The sequence below is a fragment of the Scomber scombrus genome, chromosome 4 (genome assembly GCF_963691925.1).
Source record: "Scomber scombrus chromosome 4, fScoSco1.1, whole genome shotgun sequence".
Lineage (NCBI taxonomy): Eukaryota > Metazoa > Chordata > Actinopteri > Scombriformes > Scombridae > Scomber > Scomber scombrus.
Genome location: NC_084973.1, coordinates 872,383 through 897,937, shown reverse-complemented (window position 1 = coordinate 897,937; position 25,555 = coordinate 872,383). Strand labels below are relative to the sequence as shown.

At 40.2% G+C, this 25,555-nt stretch overlaps 1 protein-coding gene across 1 annotated transcript in view; it reads right to left on the bottom strand.

The window, feature by feature from the left end:
* Positions 1-3,639: 3,639 nt before the first annotated feature.
* The window catches only part of pdzd2 (PDZ domain containing 2), a 42,374-nt gene continuing 20,458 nt past the window's right edge, over positions 3,640-25,555 (bottom strand). The window contains exons 12-26 of the mRNA XM_062417069.1: positions 24,462-24,535; positions 23,793-24,012; positions 21,479-21,596; positions 21,225-21,357; positions 20,641-20,728; positions 18,981-19,084; positions 15,795-15,957; positions 14,313-15,211; positions 14,028-14,172; positions 7,896-10,509; positions 7,100-7,217; positions 6,877-6,978; positions 5,007-5,274; positions 4,599-4,736; positions 3,640-4,070 (exon numbers count right to left, since the gene is read on the bottom strand). Coding sequence (XP_062273053.1) covers positions 3,910-4,070; positions 4,599-4,736; positions 5,007-5,274; positions 6,877-6,978; positions 7,100-7,217; positions 7,896-10,509; positions 14,028-14,172; positions 14,313-15,211; positions 15,795-15,957; positions 18,981-19,084; positions 20,641-20,728; positions 21,225-21,357; positions 21,479-21,596; positions 23,793-24,012; positions 24,462-24,535 — 5,345 coding nt within the window. The 3' untranslated portion in view covers positions 3,640-3,909. The remainder of the gene's footprint in view (positions 4,071-4,598; positions 4,737-5,006; positions 5,275-6,876; positions 6,979-7,099; positions 7,218-7,895; positions 10,510-14,027; positions 14,173-14,312; positions 15,212-15,794; positions 15,958-18,980; positions 19,085-20,640; positions 20,729-21,224; positions 21,358-21,478; positions 21,597-23,792; positions 24,013-24,461; positions 24,536-25,555) is intronic.

Below are 25,555 nucleotides of genomic sequence, written 5' to 3'. Positions count from 1 at the left end.
ACTTGTGATCCGAACACATGAGCAATGCAATGCAAGTCCCTACTGAATTTGAAGGAATTACTATTATTGGGGCCCAAGCACCTGGTGGAGTGAAGGCCCTTATTGTATCTGGAGGACTTTTTCTCTTTTCTTTGTCTTAGTGTACTTCTTCTTTTTCCAAAAAACTACTGTGCACGTACATCAGAAGTGGTGAAAAATGTTGCTGGGATGAGGCGATGATCTTGCCACGACATAAGAAGTTGTAACTTATGCTTGATAGGAGTCCTGGCCTGAACACATTTATGTTTCAATATTGAGTCATAGTCATAGAGCCACCTACTGGATTGTGAGCCTGATATGACAAATATCATCCGATTTACATGAAATGAACATGATGTGTTCTCCACATAATATAAAGATTAAAGATAAAGATACATTTATTGATCCCACAGTGGGGAAAATTCATTGCTACAGCAGCTCAAATAATGGTGATAGAAAAAACAACAAACAAACAAAAACAAATATATACAACAATAAAATTAAAAATTAAATAAAAAGACCCTAAAATGCAATTATAACACACACACACACACACACACACACACACACACACACACACACACATATATATATATATATACACACAACAATAACATTATAAACTATGTAAAAGGACCTTAAAGTGCAATTATAACATAAATATACAACAATAAAAATTTTAAATTAAAAAATGGACCCTAAAGTGCAACTATAGTGCAGCATTGTACAGTCTGACTGCAGTTGGAATGAAGGATCTGCGGAAGCGCTCCTTCTTACACTTGGGGTGTATTAATCTCTCGCTGAAGGAGCTACTTAAGTCCTTTACAGTCAGATGCCGAGGGTGAGAGGTTTTGTCAATGATGGAGGACAGTTTGGCCAAAACCCTCCTCTCTCCCACCACCTCTATGGAGTCCAGGGAGCCACAGACTGAGCTGGCTCTTTTAATCAGTCTGTTGATTCGGTTCTTGTCTCGCTCAGAACATCCCCCTACCCAACACACCACTGCATATGAGACCACAGATGCCACCACAGTGTCGAAGAAGGATCTCGGCAGTGGTCTGCACACACCAAACGATGCCAACCTTCTCAGCAGATGCAAACAACACTGACCCCTTCTTCTTTCTTCTTTTAGATAGAGTCAGTGTTGTCCGACCAGTCCAGATTACTATTGAAGTGAACACCCAGGTACTTGTATGTCCTCACTCTCTCCATGTCAAGTCCCTGGATGTTCACCGGTGGAATTTTGGAGGGTTTTCGGTGGAAGTCAACCACCATCTCCCTTGTCTAACTGGCGTTGACTTGTAGGTGGTTCTGCTCACACCAGTCGACAAAGTCCACGATGACCTTCCTGTACTCACAGTCCCCCTCTGACACACATCCCACAATGGCAGTGTCATCAGAGAACTTCTGGAGATGACAACCGTCCGTGGAGTAACAGAAGTCTGCTGTATACAGGGTGAAGAGGAAAGGTGAGAGTACTGTACCCTGAGGGGCCCCTGTGCTGCAGACCACCACATCAGACATGCAGTCCTGCAACCTCACATACTGGGGTCTGTCTGTGAGGTAGTCAAGGGTCCGTGCAGCCATCTGGTCACTGACCCCCACTCTCTCCAGCTTCCTCCTGAGCAGTGTAGGTTGAATAGTATTGAAAGCACTGGAGAAATCAAAAAAAGTGATCCTCACAGTATTTCCAGTGTCCTCCAGGTGAGACAGTGATCTCTGCAGCAGGTAGATGACAGCATCATCCACCCCAATGCCAGGCTGGTATGCAAACTGCAGGGGATCCATGTAAGGGCTCACCAGGGGCCGGAGATGGTTCAAAACGATCCTCTCAAGTGCCTTCATCAGTTGAGAGGTTAAAGCCACAGGTCTGAAGTGGTTGAGCTCCTTGGGGCATGAGGTCTTTGGGACTGGAACCAAACAAGAAGTCTTCCACTTGACAGGAACCCTTTCCAGACTCAGGTTCAGGTTAAAGATGTAGCAGACCACCTGACAGAGCTGGTCTGCACAGTCCCTGAGGAGTCTGGAGCTGATGCCATCATGACCTGTGGCTTTCCTAGCCTTGATCTTCTTTAGCTGCACTCTCACCTGACAATTTTCAAATCGCAGTTCACATCTACTGCAGGGAATATTTTTCTGGAAGTCAGCACTATATAACTGCTACTTAAAAATCTCCAGTAATATGCTGTGTTTATTTGTGAATTTGTGACGAATTTACTGACGGAAGCGCAACACAGCTGGAGCTATTCTGTAAGGAAACCAGTTAAATTGGAAACCAGTTGGGACATAACAACGGGGCCGGTGAAAAGATTCCCGGTGGATTTCAAAGCCTCACTCCACCGCTGGCTATAGCCAACTACTCTCGTTTTGACATGGCAGCGGTATCTGCAAGTACGTGTCACGTGACGGTCCGTTGATGCAAGGATATTGTCTCGTCGGCTATTTTTACTTCACAATGAAACGAAACTTCAAGAAAAAAATACCGAGGACATAACTTCGGTGTCCTCAATGGTAGCTACGGCCATGTCCCCAACCCACCGGCTCAACTTACCCCTGGCCAAATGGCTCAACTTAGCCCAGAGCTACCATTTTGACTTTATTAGTCCCCACAGCTAAAATGGTGCACTTTTATGCTAGGTTTATGACCTCATGTTGTAGCTCATAGATACCACAATTGATTTATAGAACAAATTTAAAATGATCTATTTTGGTCTAAACACAATTCTCTTGAAACATACATGTATGATAGACTAAATTCACTTTCAAGAGTGAAAAATGTTTTTTTGGAAATAAAGATCTAACCACTTTACCCATGTGGTTCTTACCTTCACAGACTCCATGAAATTATGCCTTCCTCCTACTGTAAATATTTGATCACTTGATCAATATTTTTTACCGTTTCCTAGCAACAAGGGGTGGCTCAACTTACCCTTTGGCTCAACTTACCCCAGTCTCCCTACAGTTTACGATGACAAAGGAAATTATGAAGTCAAGAAATGATGAATCAAGGAAGGGGTAGGAGAATGTTGCCTGGCATACTTGATTAACAATTGATCAGTAGCAGCAGGATATAAGAAAGAATATTATAATTAGTCTGCATTGGATGAAATGTCTTCATCGCTAACTAACAACCTTAGGATAAATGGACCAGTATATATAAATGCTGTAAATCTTAAAGTCAAAAATTCTTTGTGAAAAATTGGACTTACAAGCATTGTACAGAGAAGCTTAAAGTAACTTTTAGCTAAATTTAAGTGTGGTTCTTCAGTGCTGATGGAGTTCAGAATTTACCAGAATGATTGTGTTTCACAGTTTAGCTAATAAAATAATTAGTGAACTATATATGACTAACATAGATGACACGAAAATAGAGTAAAATGCTTGAAATGTTGGTAAGGACTCTGAACTGGTTGTAAAACTGTTTCTGGAGTGCACATATGTTGAATCTAATACATTGTTGAGGTACTGTTTTCCCTATTAGAAGTCATTAACAATTATGAGTTAGCATGTTAGCATGCATGCTACAAACACAACCAGTCTTGGATCTTTTCACAAACTGACTTTATTTTAAAAAGAAACAGCTGAAAACCATATTGTTGTCTTACATGTCCCAAAGTAAATTCATTGTAAACAAACTGCTCTTCCCATTTGAAATAAATCATAATTTAACATTGTACATCATAATTCAGCACTGTACGCCATCCAATTTGAGCACGACCACATTTCAAACACATGTAACAAGACAATTCATACACAATCTCAAATAAAGTCCATCAAAAAAATGTACAAAAAGTGGAAAAACGTTTGTCCTTATTTCTACTGCTTGCTTTAAAGAGCAAGTTTCAAACTGGCATTTCTCAGGAAGTTCCCATTTCCTTCAGTTAATTACAGTCATGTACTGGGTTTGCGGATGAGGAGGTCATTAGGCCCTTCATTAGTGGCTTTGATGATTTTCCAGGCATCATGGTGCATGAGGCCCTCCAGAGAGAAGCCGTTGATAGACAGAACCTCGTCGCCAACTTCAATGAGCCCAGACAGCTCTGCAGCACCTCCTGTTGTTGAGGGACACAGCAATTCAGCCTTACTTTAAGATACACTTCCTTGTTTGATTTTCCCCAAATTTCCTCTCAGCTCTCTACTGATATTTTCAAACTAAACAAAAAACATACACAGCTTTGAGAGTGAGTTCAAAGAAGTGAAACCCTGAATGTGTTTCAGATGAAACATGAAGAAGAGAATCGTCATGTTGCTGTATGAAACCAAATTCTAAAATCTTTGCCTACAAATTATTCCACAGCAGCTTCAACAGCTCTCAACCCACAGTGCAAAGAACCAATGAATCTTTACTAAAAAAAAACCAAAGAGGTCACTCCAAAACACTGAAATGGCAATTTACATCGGACTACTATCAAATGTGTTTAGAGATTATGGACATAGCAGATTTGCACAAGTTTACACAGATAAGCTTTGCATTACAAATCATAGGGGGATCCAAGCTATTCTCTTAAGTCCTCTTTGAATTCTAGATGAGTATTTACTCAAACATGTACTTTCTGAGAGACTTAAAGGAAAAAGTTCACCTTTAAAGATGCGTTTGACAATGAGAGGTCTGTCTCCTTGGGGACTTGAGGACTTTCCCCCCTCTAGACTGAAGCCCAGGCCAGCGGATGTCTTGTGAAGCTCCACTGTTAAAGCACCATCTGGACCCACATCCACCCCTGAGAAATGTTCAATTATTATTACAGAAGTGAAATATAACCACAGGTTATTAATGAGAAGTTGCCATTGTTTACTATTGGAGCCAAGTTGACATGCTGCTAGCTGATAACAGCTGTAGGGGTCATAGATGACATCAATTATAGAAATACAACATTACTAAACAGGTTAATGTTAACATAAACCATAAAGCAAAGATTAGTTAGCTTAAAATATAACATGGGTTATGGTTAAACAGCCTATATTGTCATAGATGTAAACTTAGGCTTTACCTGCTGCTGCCTCCAAAGACGTCTTGCTGGAGAGACACATCCTTCTTGGCTGGCTAGCTGACTGTCTGTCAGAGAGACTCAATTCACTGTCATTGTCTCTCCAAATGACTACTAAGGCCTGAATGGAAGGTCTGGCTTGATGAAGGCAAGACACGGCCTCTCCATGGGTTTTACCATCCAGACTTATGCCATTTATGGATAAAATGCTGTCACCTCTCTGGATTGTGCCTTCCAGGCTAGCTGCACCTTTGGTGAAGACCCGATGAACCTGGACACAATGGCGCATTTTACAGTCAGTTATATTTGCTGTTTGTGAACACCAGCTACTATTTTGACTGTGAAAATCAGTGGTGACATCCCTTATGAAATCAGACACATTTACAACAAAGTCATTATAATACATCATCTGGGAAACACACGTCTGTATAAAAACATGTGCCAATCAATTAAGTAGACATTGTAAGTGTCCTTCATCATTGCACTGACACCCAGCAGTGAGGGAGTGACTTTGTTGAGATCCTTACTGACATGCTGAAAAAAATCCCACACATGGGGGTAGAATCGACTGGGAGAAGAATAAATAATTTACATTGCATCTAGCAATGGAACGTTAAACACAAACATTGACCATAATCACTTATGGTGATGGGGTTAGTAGGCTACAACATGAACATTAGTCATTCATTACAGGAGGAGAAGGCCAAAAGTGACCAAGCTTTTGACATACTGTATGCCAGTCCATTATTGATGTCTTCTCTCAGTTGGCACAAAGTGCAAGAACCAAATGAATGAATGTTATAGCTGCATAACTTTGAACAGCCTGTTCACTATACACCCTTTAATCCTTCAAGATCTGGTATTATGGACATATTTTAAAACATATCTGTGACATTTTATTCACCAAAAGTTCTTTAGATTTTTCTTAATCCATCTTTCCTTACAGCCCAGATTCCATGCTGTCCTCTAGCAGGCTGTTTCAGAAGCTATTTACATGCTCACATGGGTTTCCTCTTGGTCCTCCAGTTTCCTCACATTGTCACAAACATGTATGTTAAGTTAATTCTCCTCAGCGCCCATGATCAAGGTACTGATATAGAACTGGAGTTAGTCCCTGGCTGCTGCACAGTGGCTGCCCACTGCTCCTAATACTTAAGATGGGTTAAATGCAGATACTGAATTTCACTGTATAACTGTATGTGGGACAAATAAAGTATATTTTATACCAGCAGACTACAATGTCTATTGCAAGCCTTTAGCTTAGCCAGCTTGTTATACAAGCTAAAAGCTTACATGATCAGTCCAGCTATTCCATCACTGTGACTGTCCTTGGTCCTTGGCATATGAAAAACACCACATTGAGAAGTTAACAAGGTTAAAAAGCTGATTTTCATTGGGTTCTTTAAAAGACAGAAGCTCACCTCATGCAAGTAATGTTAGCATGAAAACATTAATGTTATCATATAATTCCTGCACAGGAAAGATCTCCATTATACTCTTAACGTAAGCTCTCTGAAAAACTGAAATTCCACATGCATATGTATCTCACTCATGGCCGTCACAGCCATTATATGAGGAGCTTTTTAAAATGATTACTTTAGACACCCCCCAATTTTACTTTGCCAATAATCAGTGCAGCAGTCTATCCACTCAGTCAAATCTATTCCGCCTGCTTATTGAGAGAATGCCCACATCAATGAAACTCCATTCCACGTTTTCAATGCTACAAAAAGCGAAAAGCGATATTTCTCTGATGTGTGTAGAGGTGTGTGTGGTAGCAGCATGGTGACATCAGGTAATTTAATGAACGTAAACACATTTCTGCATAAAACAACAAAAGACAGATTCCTGAACCTCTAAATACTTTACTCACAGTTATTGCCTTCTGCTCAAGGTCGACTCCACCAGCAATACTAAAACCAAGCCCTGAGCCTTCCTCTTTACTCAGGACAACAAGGTGAGTATTATCGTTAACCTGAAGACAATTTACACACAGATAGAGACAATGTGACAACATTGACAAAAAAATAATATAGCCTATTAAATTAAATGTGAAATAGGTCTTGCAAATGTCTGTATCAGCAGTATGGTGTTACCTCAGAGAGGGCTTGAGCTTCCTGGATTAGGGCTGACACATATGATTTATTTGTCACGGAAGACAGAATTGTTTGCAGTTTACACTGACTCATAGGAGAAGCAACCAGTTCCTTTAAACTGTAGACAGAAAAAGTCAAGTAGAAAACATTTACTTCATCTTTTGTCATAATTACCATTACCAAGACTCACTTATTGGTTATCATGAAAACCTCATAGATGCCAGATCTTGAGTGTTACCTTTAAAATAAAAGTACTTACCATTTAGAAAAGAAAACCAAAACCACGAAACACAATAATGCATATATTCTTACAATACAATTAACAATGAGCAAAGTATCATGGTAGTCAGTTTGATGTTTTTTCTAATGAATGTAGCACTACATGGCTAGGTTTTGGCAACAAAAGATTGTGGTTTTAGTTAAATGTTAACGAATTGTTTCAAGGCAGTACTAACTTTTTCAGTATTAAAAAAGACCTAGAGCCTAAACAATGCTAAAATACTTTAATAATGCTGTAGTCCCTATAACAGTAGCCTATTTCAAGATTAGATGGCAAAATGGCATGTCAGTGAGCATTTTACTTCAATGTTCAATCCAATGTTTGTAATTCATCGGATACATTCATTGACAACACTTTCTTATTATATATATTATATATTGACAGAAAACAGAAAAAATGTATAAGTTGATGTAAACATACATCATCTGTTGGAAATTTAGTATTTAAAAAAAAATGTAATAGCTATAATATGTATATATCCAGTATGAAAGCTTTATATGTTATTGAACTACCCACCTGATGGAAAAGCCAGGCTGCTGTCTATGGGTCTCTGGGGTTCCCTGAGGAGTTTCTTCAGTGGATACAGAATCACCTGGGCTCATCCTATTTAAATCCAGGGTTGCAGAAGGTGGAACAATCCCAGTCACTGTAGTTGTAGGTATAGTGGAATGGATGCCAGGCTCAGTTTCATCTATGGCATTACCATGTTTGGAAAAGTCCTCTGTGCATAGTTTTTCCAATTCAGGCATACTGAGAGCCCTGAGCTGCCGCAACCTGCTGTTGTGAAGTCTGGCATGTTTCCTCCGCAGCACCGGAGGGGTATGTGATGCAAACCCATCTGAAGCTTTTTTAATGTCAGTCTCAGCATTGTCCAGAGTTAGGACAGCTGTGTTGCAGCTTGCATTTGGAAGCTCAAGGTTTATCAGTGTAATACTAGATGGAGATTTTCTAAGAGGAGGTGAGCAGGGTGTGGTAGGGATTAAATTCTCCACACTCCTTCGCTGTGTCCAGTCGGTAGTATTAACTAAGCCCATATAACCAGAAATCCTATGGTTAATAGAGGCTCTATACGCCAGAGTATACAACTGACTGTCACTGCTTTTAGCCACAGGCTTATCAAAGTTAGCCAGGTTTTCAAAGGACTTTATCTTATGTCGGACAGAAAAGGAATTGTAGTCCACAGACAAGGCAGTATCTGTGGAAAAGCTTTGTCTCTCCATTGTCTTTATGTACAGTCTAGATGTGCTGGATGTCAGGGTCCCACTTGTTTCCACAATAGTACTGGCTTTTGAGCTATTACTTGTGGTTATTTTAGTTTCTTTGGTAGGACACAATGAATTGAATACTGTTTTATTGACAATGCCACTTGTTTTTTCTACTGTTGAGTTGGCAGGAGAAAGCAGAGGTGTCAATCTTGCATCTGTGCTTCTTTGAATGCATTTAGAGTCTTTTGAATTCACTGTCCCATTGCAAGCATTAACTGGAGATGATGAGCCAGGTAAGGAGAACAGTCGAACTTCTATAAATGTTCTCTGCATGGCGGAAGGGTGAGATTGGCCCTGTGATTTAACTAATGTTTTGGAGCCTAAATGGATGTTCTTCTCCTTCGCCAATTGTACAGTTTGTAATGTGTTAACTGAAGGCCAGTGCTCAGTTGAATCTTTCCTTCTTTCACTTACTTTGGGCTCATTGCTGGTCTTCAAAAAGCTGGACATGGTTGCTGTTGATGGTACGTTTGTTGGACTTTTACTCCTGGTAGGTTTTTGGGGAGGCTGCTCCAGTAGTTTGTTCTCACTCTGAAAACTCTTGCCCCTCAGTTTGTGGGGACTAGTGTTTGGTCTGATTTGAGTTTCATCTTGAAGTTTAAAGTTACTTTCTGACACAGGACAGTCTGACTTATCAAGGAGGTTTAGGTCGGAGGTCTTAAGTAATGGGTTAGCATGTGGGTTTAAATTAGTTGTACACTCCAAGATTTTTTCTTTCATTATCATTGATGCTAACACTCTTGTATCTGATCCGTGTATGCTTGAACCTGAGTTCTCTGACTTCAATGAAGCTAAATTGGCCGTTTGTGTATTCAAAAGCGTCAATAAATCTGAGGTCAGTGACGTATCTGTATGCAACTTTGTAGTATTACTATAACTGACACTGTGAGTATCTGGTGATGAAGGCGTGCTGCAAATGCCTAGGCTTCTGGCATTGGATGTCAAACATGCTTTAAGTTTGTCAAATGGTTCATTAATACTATTAATGTGGCACTCTATAGAAGATACGGTTATTGTACTTTTGGATGACTTGCATGGTTCCTCAGTAGATGAGACTCCTAATGACTGCAGGCATTGGGGTGTTCTAAAAGAGTTTTGTCTGTTTAACAAGCATACATCAGAGGGGCTCTGCAACACATTAAAAGTCTGATCCAGTTTTTCATTTTGTCTGTTGGCACACTGTAAAGGTGAAGACATGTTTGCTGGCTGACTTAAATGAGAATGTCCGCCAGCAGCAGGCTGCTGGGCATCACACAAACAAAAGTCTACTTCTTCCTCATCTGAGGAGTGCTCATGAGAACTACCACCACTACTGGCCATTTTACTGAACTTTAGACTGCTGTCAGTGATAGAGTCACTGTTTGAATTGGCGTCATCTCCTATGGAGTCCATACATCTATACCCAGCATCAGGACTTTCTGAACACGATCTATTGAGCACTGCAGAGCTGTTGTCCTTTAGTTGTGTCACATGTGTGGATGAGCTGTTTAAAAATGTCTCCACAGGGAGGATGGCACCTTTTTCACTTCCTGTGTCAAAGTTGGAACATTCTCGAGGACTGAACTGCATTGAAACCTCAATACAATCTTTCTCATACAGGTTTAATTCAGGGCATGACTTGCAGGGGGATTTGGTATACTTAGTTATATCACTGCAGTGGCTCATATCGCATAATATATCATCTATATTGGTGATCGGTATATGAAAGTTATGGTCTGTTTGGGATGTGTGATTGGGATTCCCTGAATCTGCACTTATTACTTGTCCTTCATCAGATACCCGCTGAACAGATGTGTCTGGGTTCAGCCTCGTGGCTCCATCACTGGTCTCTGATGACATTATCAAACTGGACAGTCGATCTACAGCTAGGATCAGAAATACAAAAAAGCAAGCAGATTAGTAACAAAGTGTTGGACATATCTGAATGAGAGATATTAGCATTGATTTTATAATTTGCAAGGCAGATAGAGACCATGCTTATATGTGTTTTTTCCCTTTAATTTCATTGATAAAATAAACCATAAAATATTGAGTACTGTAACAAGGGTATGCTGGTTTCCAGGTAATGTAATGAACACAATGGGTGTGTGGTCACGGACAGTGAAACACCAGAAGAATCCAATCCAATTGTCATTTATTATACTTCTTTGTTGCAGGTGGTATGGCAAGTGGTATGACATATGCTGGTACAGACAGGTGGTAACTGACAAGCACGAGTGCTGTTTTATATTGTTTCACCCATACTATTGTTGTCAGGGGAGAGCCCAGGTTTCTGCTGCAGGTAGATGGGAAGGACTCACACCTGAACTCAATCCTGTATGTCAGCTCTGATCCTCCTCTGATAGCTCCCCCTCTAGACCTGCTCTTCACAACAGCTGCCCCTCAAATGTGATTTTCATATTTTACTTCTGTGAGGAGCATCAGGGATGGTACATGGTCCCCTTATTTTTGACCTCTGCCACCCAAACACTCCTATCATGGCAGCTGTGGATCATTTACCATGACAACAGTTGATACTGCAAGGTTTGGGGTATCTTTGAACCATTTCTGCCATGGCTGAAGAGTAGGTAGTATTTAGCAACTAAGTCCAGACGTGGTCTGCACTTGACTGTGGCGCTATTTTAGGTTGGACATGAGTTCTGTGTCTCTGAAGATGGGTTGTAGAAGAGATGCATCCAGCCAGCCCATGATAAGGAGAGAAGGAGGGGTGACTGGATCAGGATCATAGATGTCAAAGGACAGACGGTGGTTGATGACACATTGTGGTTGTGGACAAAGCAGACTTTAGATCTGGCCAGGTGATCTTGCAGGGTTGGGCCAAATTTGTTTCTCCACGAATGAAGTTTGTACCACGGTCTGAGATCAGTTCATAAGGGCATCCTTGGTTGCACATGAAACGCAGAGTCCCATAAGGAAACTGTCAAAATCTAGGTGGTACAAAGTTTCAAGATGAATATCAGTGCCTTGACAGATTACTCTAAGGACAAGGGACTCTGCTGTCCCATCCAACTCAAGGTAATAAGAAGCAGTGGACAGTAGCATAGTCTTTTGGGAACTGTCATCAAGGATGGTGTGTAGGTGCTGTAACGGTGCATTCCATTACATTTGGGACAGGGTTTCTTGAGGCTGCATTGCTTGGTGATCATAAGCACAATGCCGTTTTTTAATATTTTCAGGGATCAGCTGGCAGAATTCAGGACATACACTTGTGGTCTCTGGTACCACAGTATGAACATGCAGGTTTCTGTTTACTGCCTGTAGATTGTGAGTTTTGGGGGCTAAAATCTATCAGATCAGGTGTCCATGCATTGCTTGCGCCCAGAAATAGGTTCCAGGATGGGTGGGCATAGTTGGCAACTTACTAAAAGGACAGCTTGGCCAGGAGGTTCTGCATATGGGAAGCACAGCCTAACTTGGCATGTCCTGCTGCACTGTCCAAAGACGGAAAAGTAACTGACGCCAACAGTCACCAACACAAAGAGAGGGAAGTGCTTGGATTTCACTAAGGACCAATTGATGGGGTTGGCCATAATACTGTTGAAGGGCAGCCAGCATATGGGAGTGAAGATATGGGCTGTTGACATAGGAGAGAGCAAAGTGCCAAGCAGTATCCAGCTTCAGGTGGTCAAGTAAGATATCATATTTGAACTGCTCTGGTTCCTCTGGGGATAGTAGTGCCTTGAGATCATTTTTCATCAACAGCAGGACTTCCTCTTGGCCTTTGGATACTGTTCCAAAAGGTTTTTGTTTGTCTTAACATAATACATATGCCTACCAACTTCCGTTCATATACATTAAATTTAAAGGTGGGGGCTTTTATTTTGAAATTTTCTAGCGGATGCCCTGGAGCTATTTGGTCACACCCATGCTTGCGACCCATAAAATACACATGTACAATGTTTCAAGCATGTTTTGGAAGAATTCCCTCTGATAGAACAGGGCCATCACATTGCTTGGTGCTCTGGCCCTAATTAAACCTGCAAGCAGTGCTGATCTAGCCTGGGTATACCCATGCTCTCATTCAAGCGAGATTCTACTTCGCTCAGAAAGTTAGCATGGCCACCAAGACAACATTTTCGCCTGAGATAGGGAACCAATCACAGAACAGGTAGGCGGGCTCAAGGTGATGACGCCCTTAGAGCGACTCTGTTTACATCCAGCATGGCAGCCACGGAGGTGCAGCAACCGTTCGAAGCAGCAGTAGATTGTGTCCTAAATAAATTGGAAGGCAAGTTCACTTTGAAAATAGAAAAAAAACTTACGCTACATGATTTTTCCTTCATAAAAAGGATGTGTTTGCGCTGCTCCCTACAGGCTCTGAATACGTCATCGTCTATCATTAATATGATTGGCTTTAAGTTTGTCCAGTAGCGTACAGAAGCATTCCTCGCCAGACTCTACCTCAATCTCACATGAGATTGAGACACGGTCTGGTGTTAGCCAGGCTAGTGCTGATCGGGCCCTTACACCTTTGTGCATGTCAAGCTCTGGCACAGTCAAAGGGCTTTAATTTTGGACATGTAGATGTCTTCAGACCCAGGTTCTTATTGGACATTGCAAGTATTTAAACATCACTTCCTGTGTCCACTATGTGGAGCTAGAGAACACCCAGTAATTATATGTCATGTTTCTGTATATTGTGTGGAAACACTGTGTTAATTTCATGTAAATCTGATGATGTTTGTCATATGAAGCTGACTCCTTTCATAATTAATAATTACTTCATTTTCAATAGGGCCTACGCACTGCTAGGTACTTGAACCCTAACAATTCCTTCAGATCCAATAGGGCCTTCACACCGCTAGGTGCTTGGGCCCTAATACTAATTCCTTTGGATACAAAAGGGCTTTTGCTCTGTTCAGTCCTTGGGCCCTAATAATAATTACTTAAGATACAATATGGCGTTTGCACCACTAGGTGCTCGGGGCCTAATAATTCCTTCAGTTTGGATAGGGCCTTCATACAGTGATGTGTTCGGGAACTAATAAGAATTCCTTTGGATACAATACAGCCTTCACACCAAGGGGAAACAGATATCAGGTTTTTTTATCAGTCAGATTGAAACTAAACAGCAGAATTATACTAGAATAAGGCCTATGGTAGGCAAAGCTTATGTCAGATTCAGATTTTTTCTCCACTGTGCAAGACCCCTTCTATGCCAGTGCAATGTGACTGTCAGAGGCGGCTGTGTTTTGTGCTATTTTTTAATTTAACAAGGACCTTGAGCATACATCAATTGCGAAGCACTTACGTAGATGCCAGGACTGCAAAAATAACCATACAAAAGGACCACATCTCAGTTCAATTATATTCAAATATACTGTATATATATATATATAGGTAAAAATTATTTCAGAATAAAGACTCCAAATCAGGGGCTTACCTGAAACTGGTCTCTTAACTTCCAAGGACAGTGTCATAGGTAGGCTGTGCATGAGCTCACAGATTTCCTGGTAGCTAGAGGAGCACACTAGTTTTTCATCAATTGTTACAATCTCATCTCCAGGAGAAAGCTTTCCCATAGATTCCTAGAAGTAAGGTTAAACAAAGAGATAAAGTCTTGTAAACAAATGTTTTGTTCCTTGAAAAATTCAGACTAAGAGGTTTGTTCTCAGTTATCATTTCACTAATATTCTAATGGCATGAAAAGGAAACCAATTAGACATACCCTTTCTGCTGCACCTCCAGGCTTTAACCCAGTGATGACAACTTTCAGAGGGGACGACAGAATCTCTAGGTCAAGCCCAAATGACTCGCTCTTACTTCTCCTCAGGGTCACAGTGTCAATGGTACAAACACCCACAAGATCACTGGCATCTCCCTTCTTACAGTGCTGATGGGGACGGACAGTCCTGGGGTTTCTTCCACACTGTGTGGCATGGGAATTGGGCTGGGATGGGGCCATGAAAAAAGATGGCTCATTAACTTTGGGTTTTTGTTGCTGGGACAGATTTGGTGTTTCATTGCTCATCATAGTTTTGACCCGTGTTACTGCTTTGTGCTCAAGCTTGGGGGAGCGCTTTGACTCCAACTGTCCATCATCTTGATTTGTATTGTCCTCACTGCTGATGGTCAGATTACTGGACCCCGAGCCCATATTGCCTGTCACCCCTGCATTGTGATCAAAGGGACAGTGAATAGGTATGAAGGGTGACTCAGAAGCAGGTGACTCAGACTTGATGGTAAAACTCTCTCCTTCCTCTGACAAACTACTATAAAGTTGTGTTGTCATATCATTGCTTCCACATCTCTGCAATTCCCCACAATCTTCACTGTCCCCATCAATATCTAACAATGATGTTTCAGTTTTGGAAATTTGGGATGCTTGGGCATCACTGAAGTCAACAGAGTCACACTTTGTTGGCCTGTGGTAGAGTGAAGTGTTTCCAGCGTTGTCAGAGTCCTCATCATCACTGAGCTCATTCTCAAAGCATATCACCCGTCGCTGACGCAGAAGTGGACTCCGCACTGAGGTGGGGCTACAAACAGCAACCTGTGGGTAAACTGCTTCCACATGATGATTAGGAGGGACAGGGGTCTTGCCTTGTAATGCAGGACCACTTTCCACTTCAGGTAAACAGGGCGTGAATGCTGAGGATGTGTAAGATGAAAAACATGATGAAATATGGTAAAAATCCATTCATGATCTGTTCCAATTATAAGCAAAAAACAAAGCAATAGTTTTCATTGCCAAGTTAGGGTATACAAAACTTGAGTGTCTCAAATCATTCAAAGTCTACATTATGGGCCTGTTTCCCAGATGGTATAAATTAAACAAAGAGCTGGCAATAATAAAGAACACATAAACATGTTTTAAAATATTATGGCAGGATTAACAACTGGGACAGCCCCAAACAGAAGTTAACAATCATGAAAGAAAACATAGTGAATTAAAAAACACCAAGTCTGCCAGTGTCAGAAATGTGTGACCAACTTTTCAAAATGCAATTGCTGCTATGAGCCACATCTGCAAATTAACCAATATGACATGTAAAAAAAAACAATCCAATGTGGACTTCATAAATTCGTCTAGTATACCTGATGGTAGATAAAGGTATGATGATCATCATTTCAGTTGCTTAAGCCCTGTCCAGGGAACCGGTCATAAAACTTTTGCTCAGTATTTACATGGGTCAGTGGTAAATGTTACCATGTGGCTGTGTTGAGTTGTCATCTATGGAAGTACTGCAGCTCTGCTGGTGGAGGGCCTCATCACTGTTCGAGCCCATTAGCATGTTTTCAGACATATATGAGTGGCTGGAAATGTCCTGGGAGAAGTATTGAGATAACTCTACCTCTGAGTTCAGGGACTCCTGCTACAGATTTTTGAAAATGAAAGAAGATAAAATCAGGAGAAAGCTAAACAAAACACAATAACATTAAGACAGAGCTGTCAACTCTCACACAATCAGAGTGAGAATCACGCAAATGACAGTTTTCACATGCACTCACGCCACGCTGCTATTTCTCACGCTGTCATAATACTGAACTATCTTTATAAAACTATTAGTTTGGGCCCCCCCACTACTACCATGTCTATAATCAGTACATCAGTCTATCTCTGCGCTGTTTCAGAGCGCTGTGTCAGAGTTTCATTATTGAATCCGTTCCGCTTGTTTATTGAGAGAAAACCCAAATCAATGAAACGCTGTTCCATGTTTTCACTGATACCGACAGCTTCTCGCATATTGCGCGCACCTGGCTGCTGACGGTCGGTTGACGACAGACAACAGGAAGCTTAAGGTGGTCAAACACTGTCACAACATGTTCAGGATATTATTAACTTACTGAAACAAAATATTAGTATTTTTTCGCTTTTATGTTTCTGTCTCTACACAGACTGTTCAGTTAGATAACTGTTAAGAAATGCTAATGACGTTATTAAAAAGTGAAAAGGTGAGGAGGGCAGTTAGTTTTCATTTAGTTGTTACTGTAGAGAGGACTGGTCTGTTTTTGGCTGGCAGTCTCTTGGTTTGATGTTTGCTCCCCCAGACAACATGGACATAAAGAAGAGGAAGTAAGTCATCACTGGTAGTAATCTTTGACCTGCTGCTAAGGACTTTGGGTAAATTTCCAGTTTCACAGACTGGTACTTTACAGTCAGTTGTATTTAGATTCAGTATTTACATTCAGTTTAATTTGTTCTGATTATAAAATGTGAAAGAATAGATACTGCTCACTAAATAATGATCACTCCACCTCCTCTCCTGACATCTAGGTTCATGAGAGTGAGTCAGAGGCAGGTGCAGGATGCAGTGCAGAGATCCTTTGCTGTGGTGAGTGATGAAAGGGATGTGATAACTTAATATCATACTATTCCCTGCTGAACCATCTTATGCTATGCTCACTTTCAAACTGTAAATCAACAATGGACCCTTAAATTCATTGTCATTAATCTGTAAAGGCATAGACCACCCAAAAAAATATGAGTTTGCGAATGACTATCTAACCTGTATGTTTAGTCTAATTATTTAATGAATCTGGATTCATCAATTTCTGTACTTAGGTTTTTAATAAAAACGCTTCCTCTGGATGTAATTATAAAATGTACCCATCATTTTTCTCACAGTATAGTCAGATCAAAGTATCAAAACACCTGTTAAAAGGCACCAGAATACAGAAAAAGGCATCTACTCTGGTAAAAATGTTGTCAGACTCCCGCTACCATTACATTGTCCCATCTACATTTCAAATGCTTCCTACACCCATGCTGTACATGGTCATGTTTCTTTACTTAAAGTACAAATTGAATAAAATGTCTTTGATGTATGGTGGCGACCATGAAAGGGCCGAAAAAGATTTGGGACCTGCCCAACTTCCCTCAAATCTCACTCCAAAGTTTTCTGAAAAGTTGACAGCTCTGATTCAGACAAACAAACAATAAAATATATATTTATATACATAGTAGAGTTGTTAGCTAACTGTAATTATTTAACCAGTAGTGGTGTACTGCAATGTTTTAAATAGCAGTTATGTGTTTGTCTTCTCTACTAGCACACACATAATGACATGTGTTATATTAAAGTATAAGGGTGATGCAAAACATGTTCCTGCCATCTGCAGAGGGCCTTATGTCATGAAACATTAGGAAAAAGAAGATCCAGAGGAAAAGTTAGGATAATTATCCGGGCAAAGCAGGCAACAGGCGTGAGCAGACCCTCAACGCCCCAGATCCATGTTTGTTAGTTGGTCTGTGGTAATGTAATTCATTGCAAATGTGTTTGGAAAAGTGCACCACTAAATCCAGCCTGCACCTGGACGATACTTTGCAAAATGTATGTTGTATACATTCCTAAATGATGCCACACACTAAACAAGTGTGTGGCAAATAACCAAAAAGGGGGTCAGTCACAGTTTGTTTTTGCCCCAGCGTATCACTCATGAGTTAATCCAATCATATGACCAGATATAACGTCTTAAACACTATTGGGGCAACTTTGCTTAAAAAGAAACAAGGTTTGATAAACATTGACATTTTTGCCTGTATTTGAACCTTCAAACATGTTAGTCCTAAAGAATACACAAAAGGCCAAAACCACTAGGTTGCTTAACTGGTGCAAATTTCAAGCAATCACAAACGATGAAATCCACTGCAAACTGTAATGCCAAGCAAATTGCATCATCGTGCACCTGTTTTACTTACATATATGTAAATTTGGCAATATGCATACATTCTGCACAAAATTGGCACCTTCCTATGCAAATAGCAATGTTGTAAAAAAAAAAAAAAAGCCTAAATGAAGACCAGCACACATTTCCACATGCAGTTCAGCTCTAGTAGTTGGTGTTAACAGCACACACTCACTCCTCACTCACTGGCCAAAAGTGTGTTTTGGTGAATTTCGCTGAATTTCAATATGTCTTTGTTCATATTAATCATATATCTTTGTTTCCATTCTGTCTACCCAAAACCTTTTTTCAGGTATTGAATGCAGATGTTCGATTGCACTATAAAAATAATTTAGTTATTTTAAATATGTTATAATACTTAAAAAAAATAAGGAGCAGGTACAATATGAATACAGTTACTTTACATAAATCACTCACTCATAGATCACTTTAGAATGGAATATTAAGACATTTTATCAGTTCTTGATTTTTTGTTTTTGTTTTTTTTTTAATACGAAAAAAGATATGGACTGAACAGAAGGTATCCACATTATAAGCACTACATCAACCCAACTGACAGAAAAACAACACAATTCATCCACATCTGCCTGCGTGAGATGGAGAACTTTGATACTAATGTACCAGTTACAAAGAATGAAACAGAATCTGACAAGGTCTCTGTTTTAACTAAGAAATAATACTTGAATTGTGAATAATGAATACTCACTCTACTGGCAGGCTCAAGGAATCTCTTCATGGTCCAGCTGAGAGCAGGGGAGCCTTCTTCCTGCCTGTCCTTCATTGTTGGGGAGGGGCTCTTACAGGACAGGCCTGTAGATTGAAACTGAGGTATGTAATCCTGGATGGTCTCAGACACTCAGATTACAAGATTAGGGGCCAAATCCACAAAGGATTGTGCATCTTTTTGCAGCTGCTACACCAGTGCAAATGAGATAAAAGGATAGCGTGTAATTCACAAAGCACCTGATAAGGGTGAAATACAGGTGCAAACTGTGCTGCCAAGTAAATAGCATCATGGTGCACCTGCTCCACTTACATGTGTGTAAATTAGGTAATACACATACATTTGATGCAAAATTGGCCCCTTTCTGTGCAAGTAAGTGTAGTTATAAGAACAGTATATTTCATAAAGATCAGCACTAACTGCCACATGCAAGATAGTTGGTGTTAACAGCTCACTCACTCAGTCACTCACTCACTCAGTCACTCACTCACTCACTCACTCACTCACTCACTCACTCTCTCTGTGTCTCTCTCTGCAATTGTTCAAGCTTGTGAGGATTCAATGATATTGAATTTAAATCTCCATCAGACACTTGGGTATGGGGTTGTCTCTTTTATCTCAGACTTTCAGATACTTAAAAATAAAAATGTCCTGACAGCTCTGATGGAGATTTTGGAGAGAGATTTTTGTGTGTGCACACCTCTGCTAATTAAAGACATGCAAGCTGACACTTTTGTACTTTCAGCAGTTTTCACTATGGACCAATCCGTGTGCTGAAATGTGGAGAAAAGAGCCTGAAAAACGTTTTTAACTGGTATGTTTAGCATGTTCATCGTGTTGGTTTATTGTGTTAGCATGCTGATGGGAATGTCATTAATATGTACATTCAATGTTGACCAGATGATGACACTAGATGAAAAGTCAGGAGATCAAACTTGTTACATTTCATCCTCTCAGGGACCACAGCTATCACAGATATCACAGCAATCCATCCTTTAGATTTTGAGATACTTCAATAGTCAACCTTACAGTGGCTAGGGGAAAAGTCAGATGGTCCCCAAACTCTCTAGGATACATCATATGGGAGCCAACTTTGGCGCCAAGCCATCAAGTAGATGTTGTGATGTTTCACACTATAAGTGAAAACTTTGACTCACTGGTGATGTTAAACAAAAAGTGAGAGGATCACCAAAAATGGTTAGAGTGTATCATCTAAGGATCTAAATATCTGTGATCATTTTAATGGTAATCCAGCTGATAGTTGTCAATATATTTCACTATGAACCACATATGTCAGCCTCAATGTGGTGCAAGAGGAAAAGTCAGAGGATTACCCAAGTCAGTACAATTCATCTTCTGTAAATGTAAATGATAGTAATCCATAGTTGTCAATATATTTCAGTCTGGACCGAAGTGGTGGACTGATCATCTAACCAATAAAAAGACCAACTTCCCTAGAGCAATGCCACTAGCAAACCAGACATCTGAGCCATGCTGTTGAACTTCCTTTAACTCTTCATTAAACTACTCATATTGTAACATGGACACCTTTAAAATATGAACATTAACCTGTAAAATGATTCGTGTGTGATAAATAAAAGAAGAGGAAAGTCAAATATAAATATAGGTTAAGATATCAAACCTTGGGATTGAGATGAATGTCTGTTCTTGCTCATTTTGTCCCGGTGTGTGGATCGAGCTATAATATGATCCATCTCCTGTTCTGATACCTGAGAAAAAACAATGAGATGCAGGAGTTTTATCACAACTGTTTCAAATGTTTTTATTTGTCATCTGTACAGAATAACACTGAGAAAATCTTAGAACTACACTACACAGAGACAGACACAGAGAGAGAGAAAGAGAGAGAGAGAGAGAGAGAGAGAGAGAGAGAGAGAGAGAGAGAGAGAGAGAGAGAGAGAGAGAGAGAGAGAGAGAGAGAGAGAGAGAGAGAGAGAGAGAGAGAGAGAGAAAATAGTTTTTGTAGACTGATCTGATACGAGAAGAATCTCCTCAACAACTTAGAATTGGCCCTCTCACAGAATTCCATAGTGGTATTACTTTTGTTAAGAGATCAAAATTGCATATTAAATGTACAATGTTAAAATTTGATACAAGAGAGTCATCTTTATATTTGTCTCTCTGTTTTTACATTTATCTGAAAACATTCAGTTCATGTTACAGGTCAGAGAATGGATCAGTCTATATACACAGATAAACACTCACTTTGGGGTTTGGGTGCCTGCTTATAATGAGACTGACCGGACCAGGGCCACATTCACTGAGGATGGCGTAGGCCTCACTGAGAGCAGCATGACGAAGACTGACAGAGTCAACCTCAAGTATCTGATCTCCACGACTGCAGAGAGAAGCATTAGCATCATTATGCTGTTCATTTGCTATTTTTGTGATTTGAGATTAATATGTGGACACAACTTTATCGAGCAGTTTGCAATTCAAAGATGACCCTCAAGTGTTACCTGAGCCTGCCGTCCATCTTGGCCACAGATCCCAGTGCCAGACTATGGATGTAGATGCCAGGAGCAGAGTTCTCCAGGGTCAGACAACAAACGACAATCCCCAGACCAACACCAGACTCTAAAATATTCAACATTCACTATGAAAAAAGGTACTCTCAAAAAATGAGTTATGCATCACTACAAAGCCAAGATCTCCTTTATGGACAGCTGGTACAAATACTGAATTCATGAGCAGCAAGGGTCTTTCTATCCCAGTTTGGGCCCATTGGTTCAACTGAAGGTAAACCATCATAACATTTTAGCATATAATATTTTAGACAACAGTGTTCTTCCAACTTTGTGTTAGGCCCTTTCCAGTTTCAACATGAGTGTACCTGTACACAAAGCCAGCTCCATAAAAATAATATTTTCCCAGTTTGCTATACCGGAACTTGACAGGCCTGCACAGAGCCCTGATCAACCACTTCCAACATTTTTGTTGACATGAACATGAACTGCAACACTGAATGTGAGCCAGACCTTATCAATCAACATCAGAATCAGCAATAATGGCCAAGTATGTTTAAGTATACAAGGAATTTGCTTCTGGTTTAGTTATGTATAGGTGAACAGGATACAAATACCCCTTTTCCACCGAGCTGGAGCCGGAGCTGGTGCTACAACCAGCGCTCAGTTGGTGCTAACCTTACCAACCTGTTGTTTTTCCACCGGCAAGGAGCCACGCGATTACGTCACTGTATAACGTAGCTAGCACGCGCCTTTGAAGCACTTCCATGATTCACCAGTGAGAGGCAGCAACATGCCGCAAGGCATCTAGCCTGCCGGAAACGACGACGAAGAAGAAGAAGAAGAAGAAGAAGAAGAAGAAGAAGAAGAAGAAGAAAACAAAGAAGGAGAAGAAAACAAAAAAGAAGGAGAAGAAGACAAAAAAGGAGAATGAGACAACAAAGAAGGAGAAGAAGACAACAAAGAAGGAGAAGAAGAAAACAAAGAAGGAGAAGAAGAAAACAAAGAAGGAGAAGAAGAAAACAAAGAAGGAGAAGAAAACAAAAAAGAAGGAGAAGAAGACAAAAAAGAAGGAGAAGAAGACAACAAAGAAGGAGAAGAAGAAAACAAAGAAGGAGAAGAAGAAAACAAAGAAGGAGAAGAAGAAAACAAAGAAGGAGAAGAAAACAAAAAAGAAGGAGAAGAAGACAAAAAAGAAGGAGAAGAAGACAACAAAGAAGGAGAAGAAGACAACAAAGGAGAAGAAGACAACAAAGAAGGAGAAGAAGACAACTAAGAAGGAGAAGAAGACAACAAAGAAGGAGAAGAAGACAAAAAAGAAGGAGAAGAAGACAAAGAAGGAGAAGAAGACAACAAAGAAGGAGAAGAAGACAAAAAAGAAGGAGAAGAAGACAAAGAAGGAGAAGAAGACAACAAAGAAGGAGAAGAAGACAAAAAAGAAGGAGAAGAAGAAAACAAAGAAGAAGAAGACAACAAAGAAGGAGAAGAAGACAAAAAAGAATGAGAAGAAGACAACAAAGAAGGAGGAGAAGACGACGAAGATGGAGGAAATTGCGGCCGCGATGTGTCTGTGCAGGTAAAGTCCTGCTCACATAGCCACGCCCCCAGCCCGCTGACATAATCGGTTGTTGCTTTAGACCAGCTAAGAGTTGGTGCTCGGCTTGGTGGAAAAGGGGTAAAAGAGTGCTAAGTGTGAAGAGTGCAAGGGGTGCTGAAATAAACACTGAATGGTGAAAAGGTGATGTTACTTTATATACATAGAGTAGGTGGTTATGTACAGTATATGCAGCCTGCATAAATATACGATAATGAATGAAAGTTATTGCAACATTAGTGCTCTTGTGTCTGAATGGGAGCAAATCACTGCAACCAGGTTTCACAATGTGGAGGAAAGTCTTCCCAGAGGAGTAGAGGCTGTTACAGCAGCACATGAATGCACATGGCATTGCAATCACTTGTACCGGTACAATAACACATATGGCTGGAATGTTTGGGTGATGACATACTTTGTGTGGATGTTCACATACTTCTGGCCATATAGTGTGTACTTTATGCCTGTGACCGCTTTGAACTGTTTGCATTAGTGAACCATGAAATACTGTTTGTTAGTTTGACCTGTAAATGTCAAATATAATACACGTGACCTAAAAACACGTACAATACATATTATATGTATTATGGAAGAAATATATTACTACTGCCGGCTCACTCATTCACACAGCTGTTTCTGTTTCCTTGCTGCTGCTATCATCTAAACAATTATTAATAACAAAACAGAAGCAAACATTTGTAAGCTAAATCAGCTGACCTTTACTAAGTGTGACCTCCATGATGATGCAGTCTTTTGGACCAGGACCGGGCCTGCGGCCATCAGCTTCTTCGAGCCCAGAGGGGACTGGTGTTCCCCCGCTGGTATTGGAGTTGGGTGAGCTAGAGCGGCTAAGGAGGGTGGGGGTTGGACAAGGTGTCAGACTGGGACTGCGCAGACGAGTTCGAATGGTCAGTGTCACCACACCCTTTTTCAGTTGCTGTGGGAAGAACATGAGGTTAAATGTTGTGGCAGTGAAGATGAAAATAATTGGCATTGTTCCTAAAACAAGTCCTTGGTCCTCTCTTCACCAAACGTGATCAAGTCCTACCTGCCTACAATGTGAGGATAAAAATAAATCTGTATACATTAATTAAACACATTATTTTGTCTGACAAAAATTTTAAAAACAAAAACAAAGGACTTTTTAGGAAATAGAGAAGGTTGCGATATCAAGCAGTGTGCTCGAAACATCACTCTTGATATCTCATTAAACTACATCTGCATTGGGAGTTACAGTGTGTGGACTTTCTTTTGCCTTTTACAGGAAATAGAAAAGGTTAACATACAACATTGTGTTGCTGGATAACATTTCTCTAGCTTTCATATCTGTCCTAACTGCTTTAAACAACTCTGATAGACAGAATCCATAGTAAACATGCAGTCCACCTTGAAGGTCTGGATGGCCTGTTGATGGGTGAGTCCTTGGAGAGATTCGCCGTTCACCTCCAGAATCTCATCACCTACACAGTGAAACTCACAGTTAGACTGAGATGGGTGTTCAACAGAAACATAAATGTATAGGCAAAGCCAGGGGTGGAACAGGCATTCAGATCCTTGACTGAACTAAAATTACCAATACAGCAATGTAAAGATACTCCATTACAAGTAACAGTTGTCCATGAAAAACCTACTAAGTAAACGTACATAAATATTAGCAAAATATAGTTTAAGTATTGAGGTAAACGTACTTGTTTGGGTACTCTGATTGTTAAATCAGAGAGGTTGTGAGATAATTGATGGGAGAGAAAAACAGGATATACACAAATGTGTTTTCAATTTTTGGACTTTTTCTCTAATTTTAGTTTAGAGGGAAAAATCAGTATTTGTTGGAGCTGTTAACAACTCATAGACATCTGAAATGTGAGCCTGACTACACACTGCTTTTTGTTTTTGTTTTTATTTTAAAAGCTTGTTATATTATCCATTGTGTCAAATCTTCATCTGAAAAGTAACTAAAGCTGTTAAATATGTAGCGGAGTAGAAAGTACAATATTTCCCTCTGACATGTGGTGGAGTGGAAGTATCAAGTAAAGTACAAGTAGCTTAAAATTGTACTTAAGTGCAGTACTTGAGTAAAGCACTTTTGGTTACTTTCCACCACTGGCTAAAATAGCATAACTTTGCATGATGCAGATGTGCCAGGATGTAGATGTAGATAGGTTTAACACTAATACATATAGCAATTCTCACCCTCAATAACTTTTCATCAGTTTTCACCATATTAATTGTGCTTTTCTGGAAAAGATTTGACTAATGATCCACAGGTCTTAATTTTACATTAAGATATAATATTGAAGCTGGCACTGTGTGTGATCTGAAAGAAGACTGGAAATACTTCAGACCAACTTTCCACTAATTTGGGCCTCCTGCCATTATATACATAACCCACAGTTTTTCAAGAAAACTACGTGATAAGGGCCTATACATTTCTGACTTTCCACTAACCTTTCATTATGATTTCAGTATTGATTTTCAGCTGA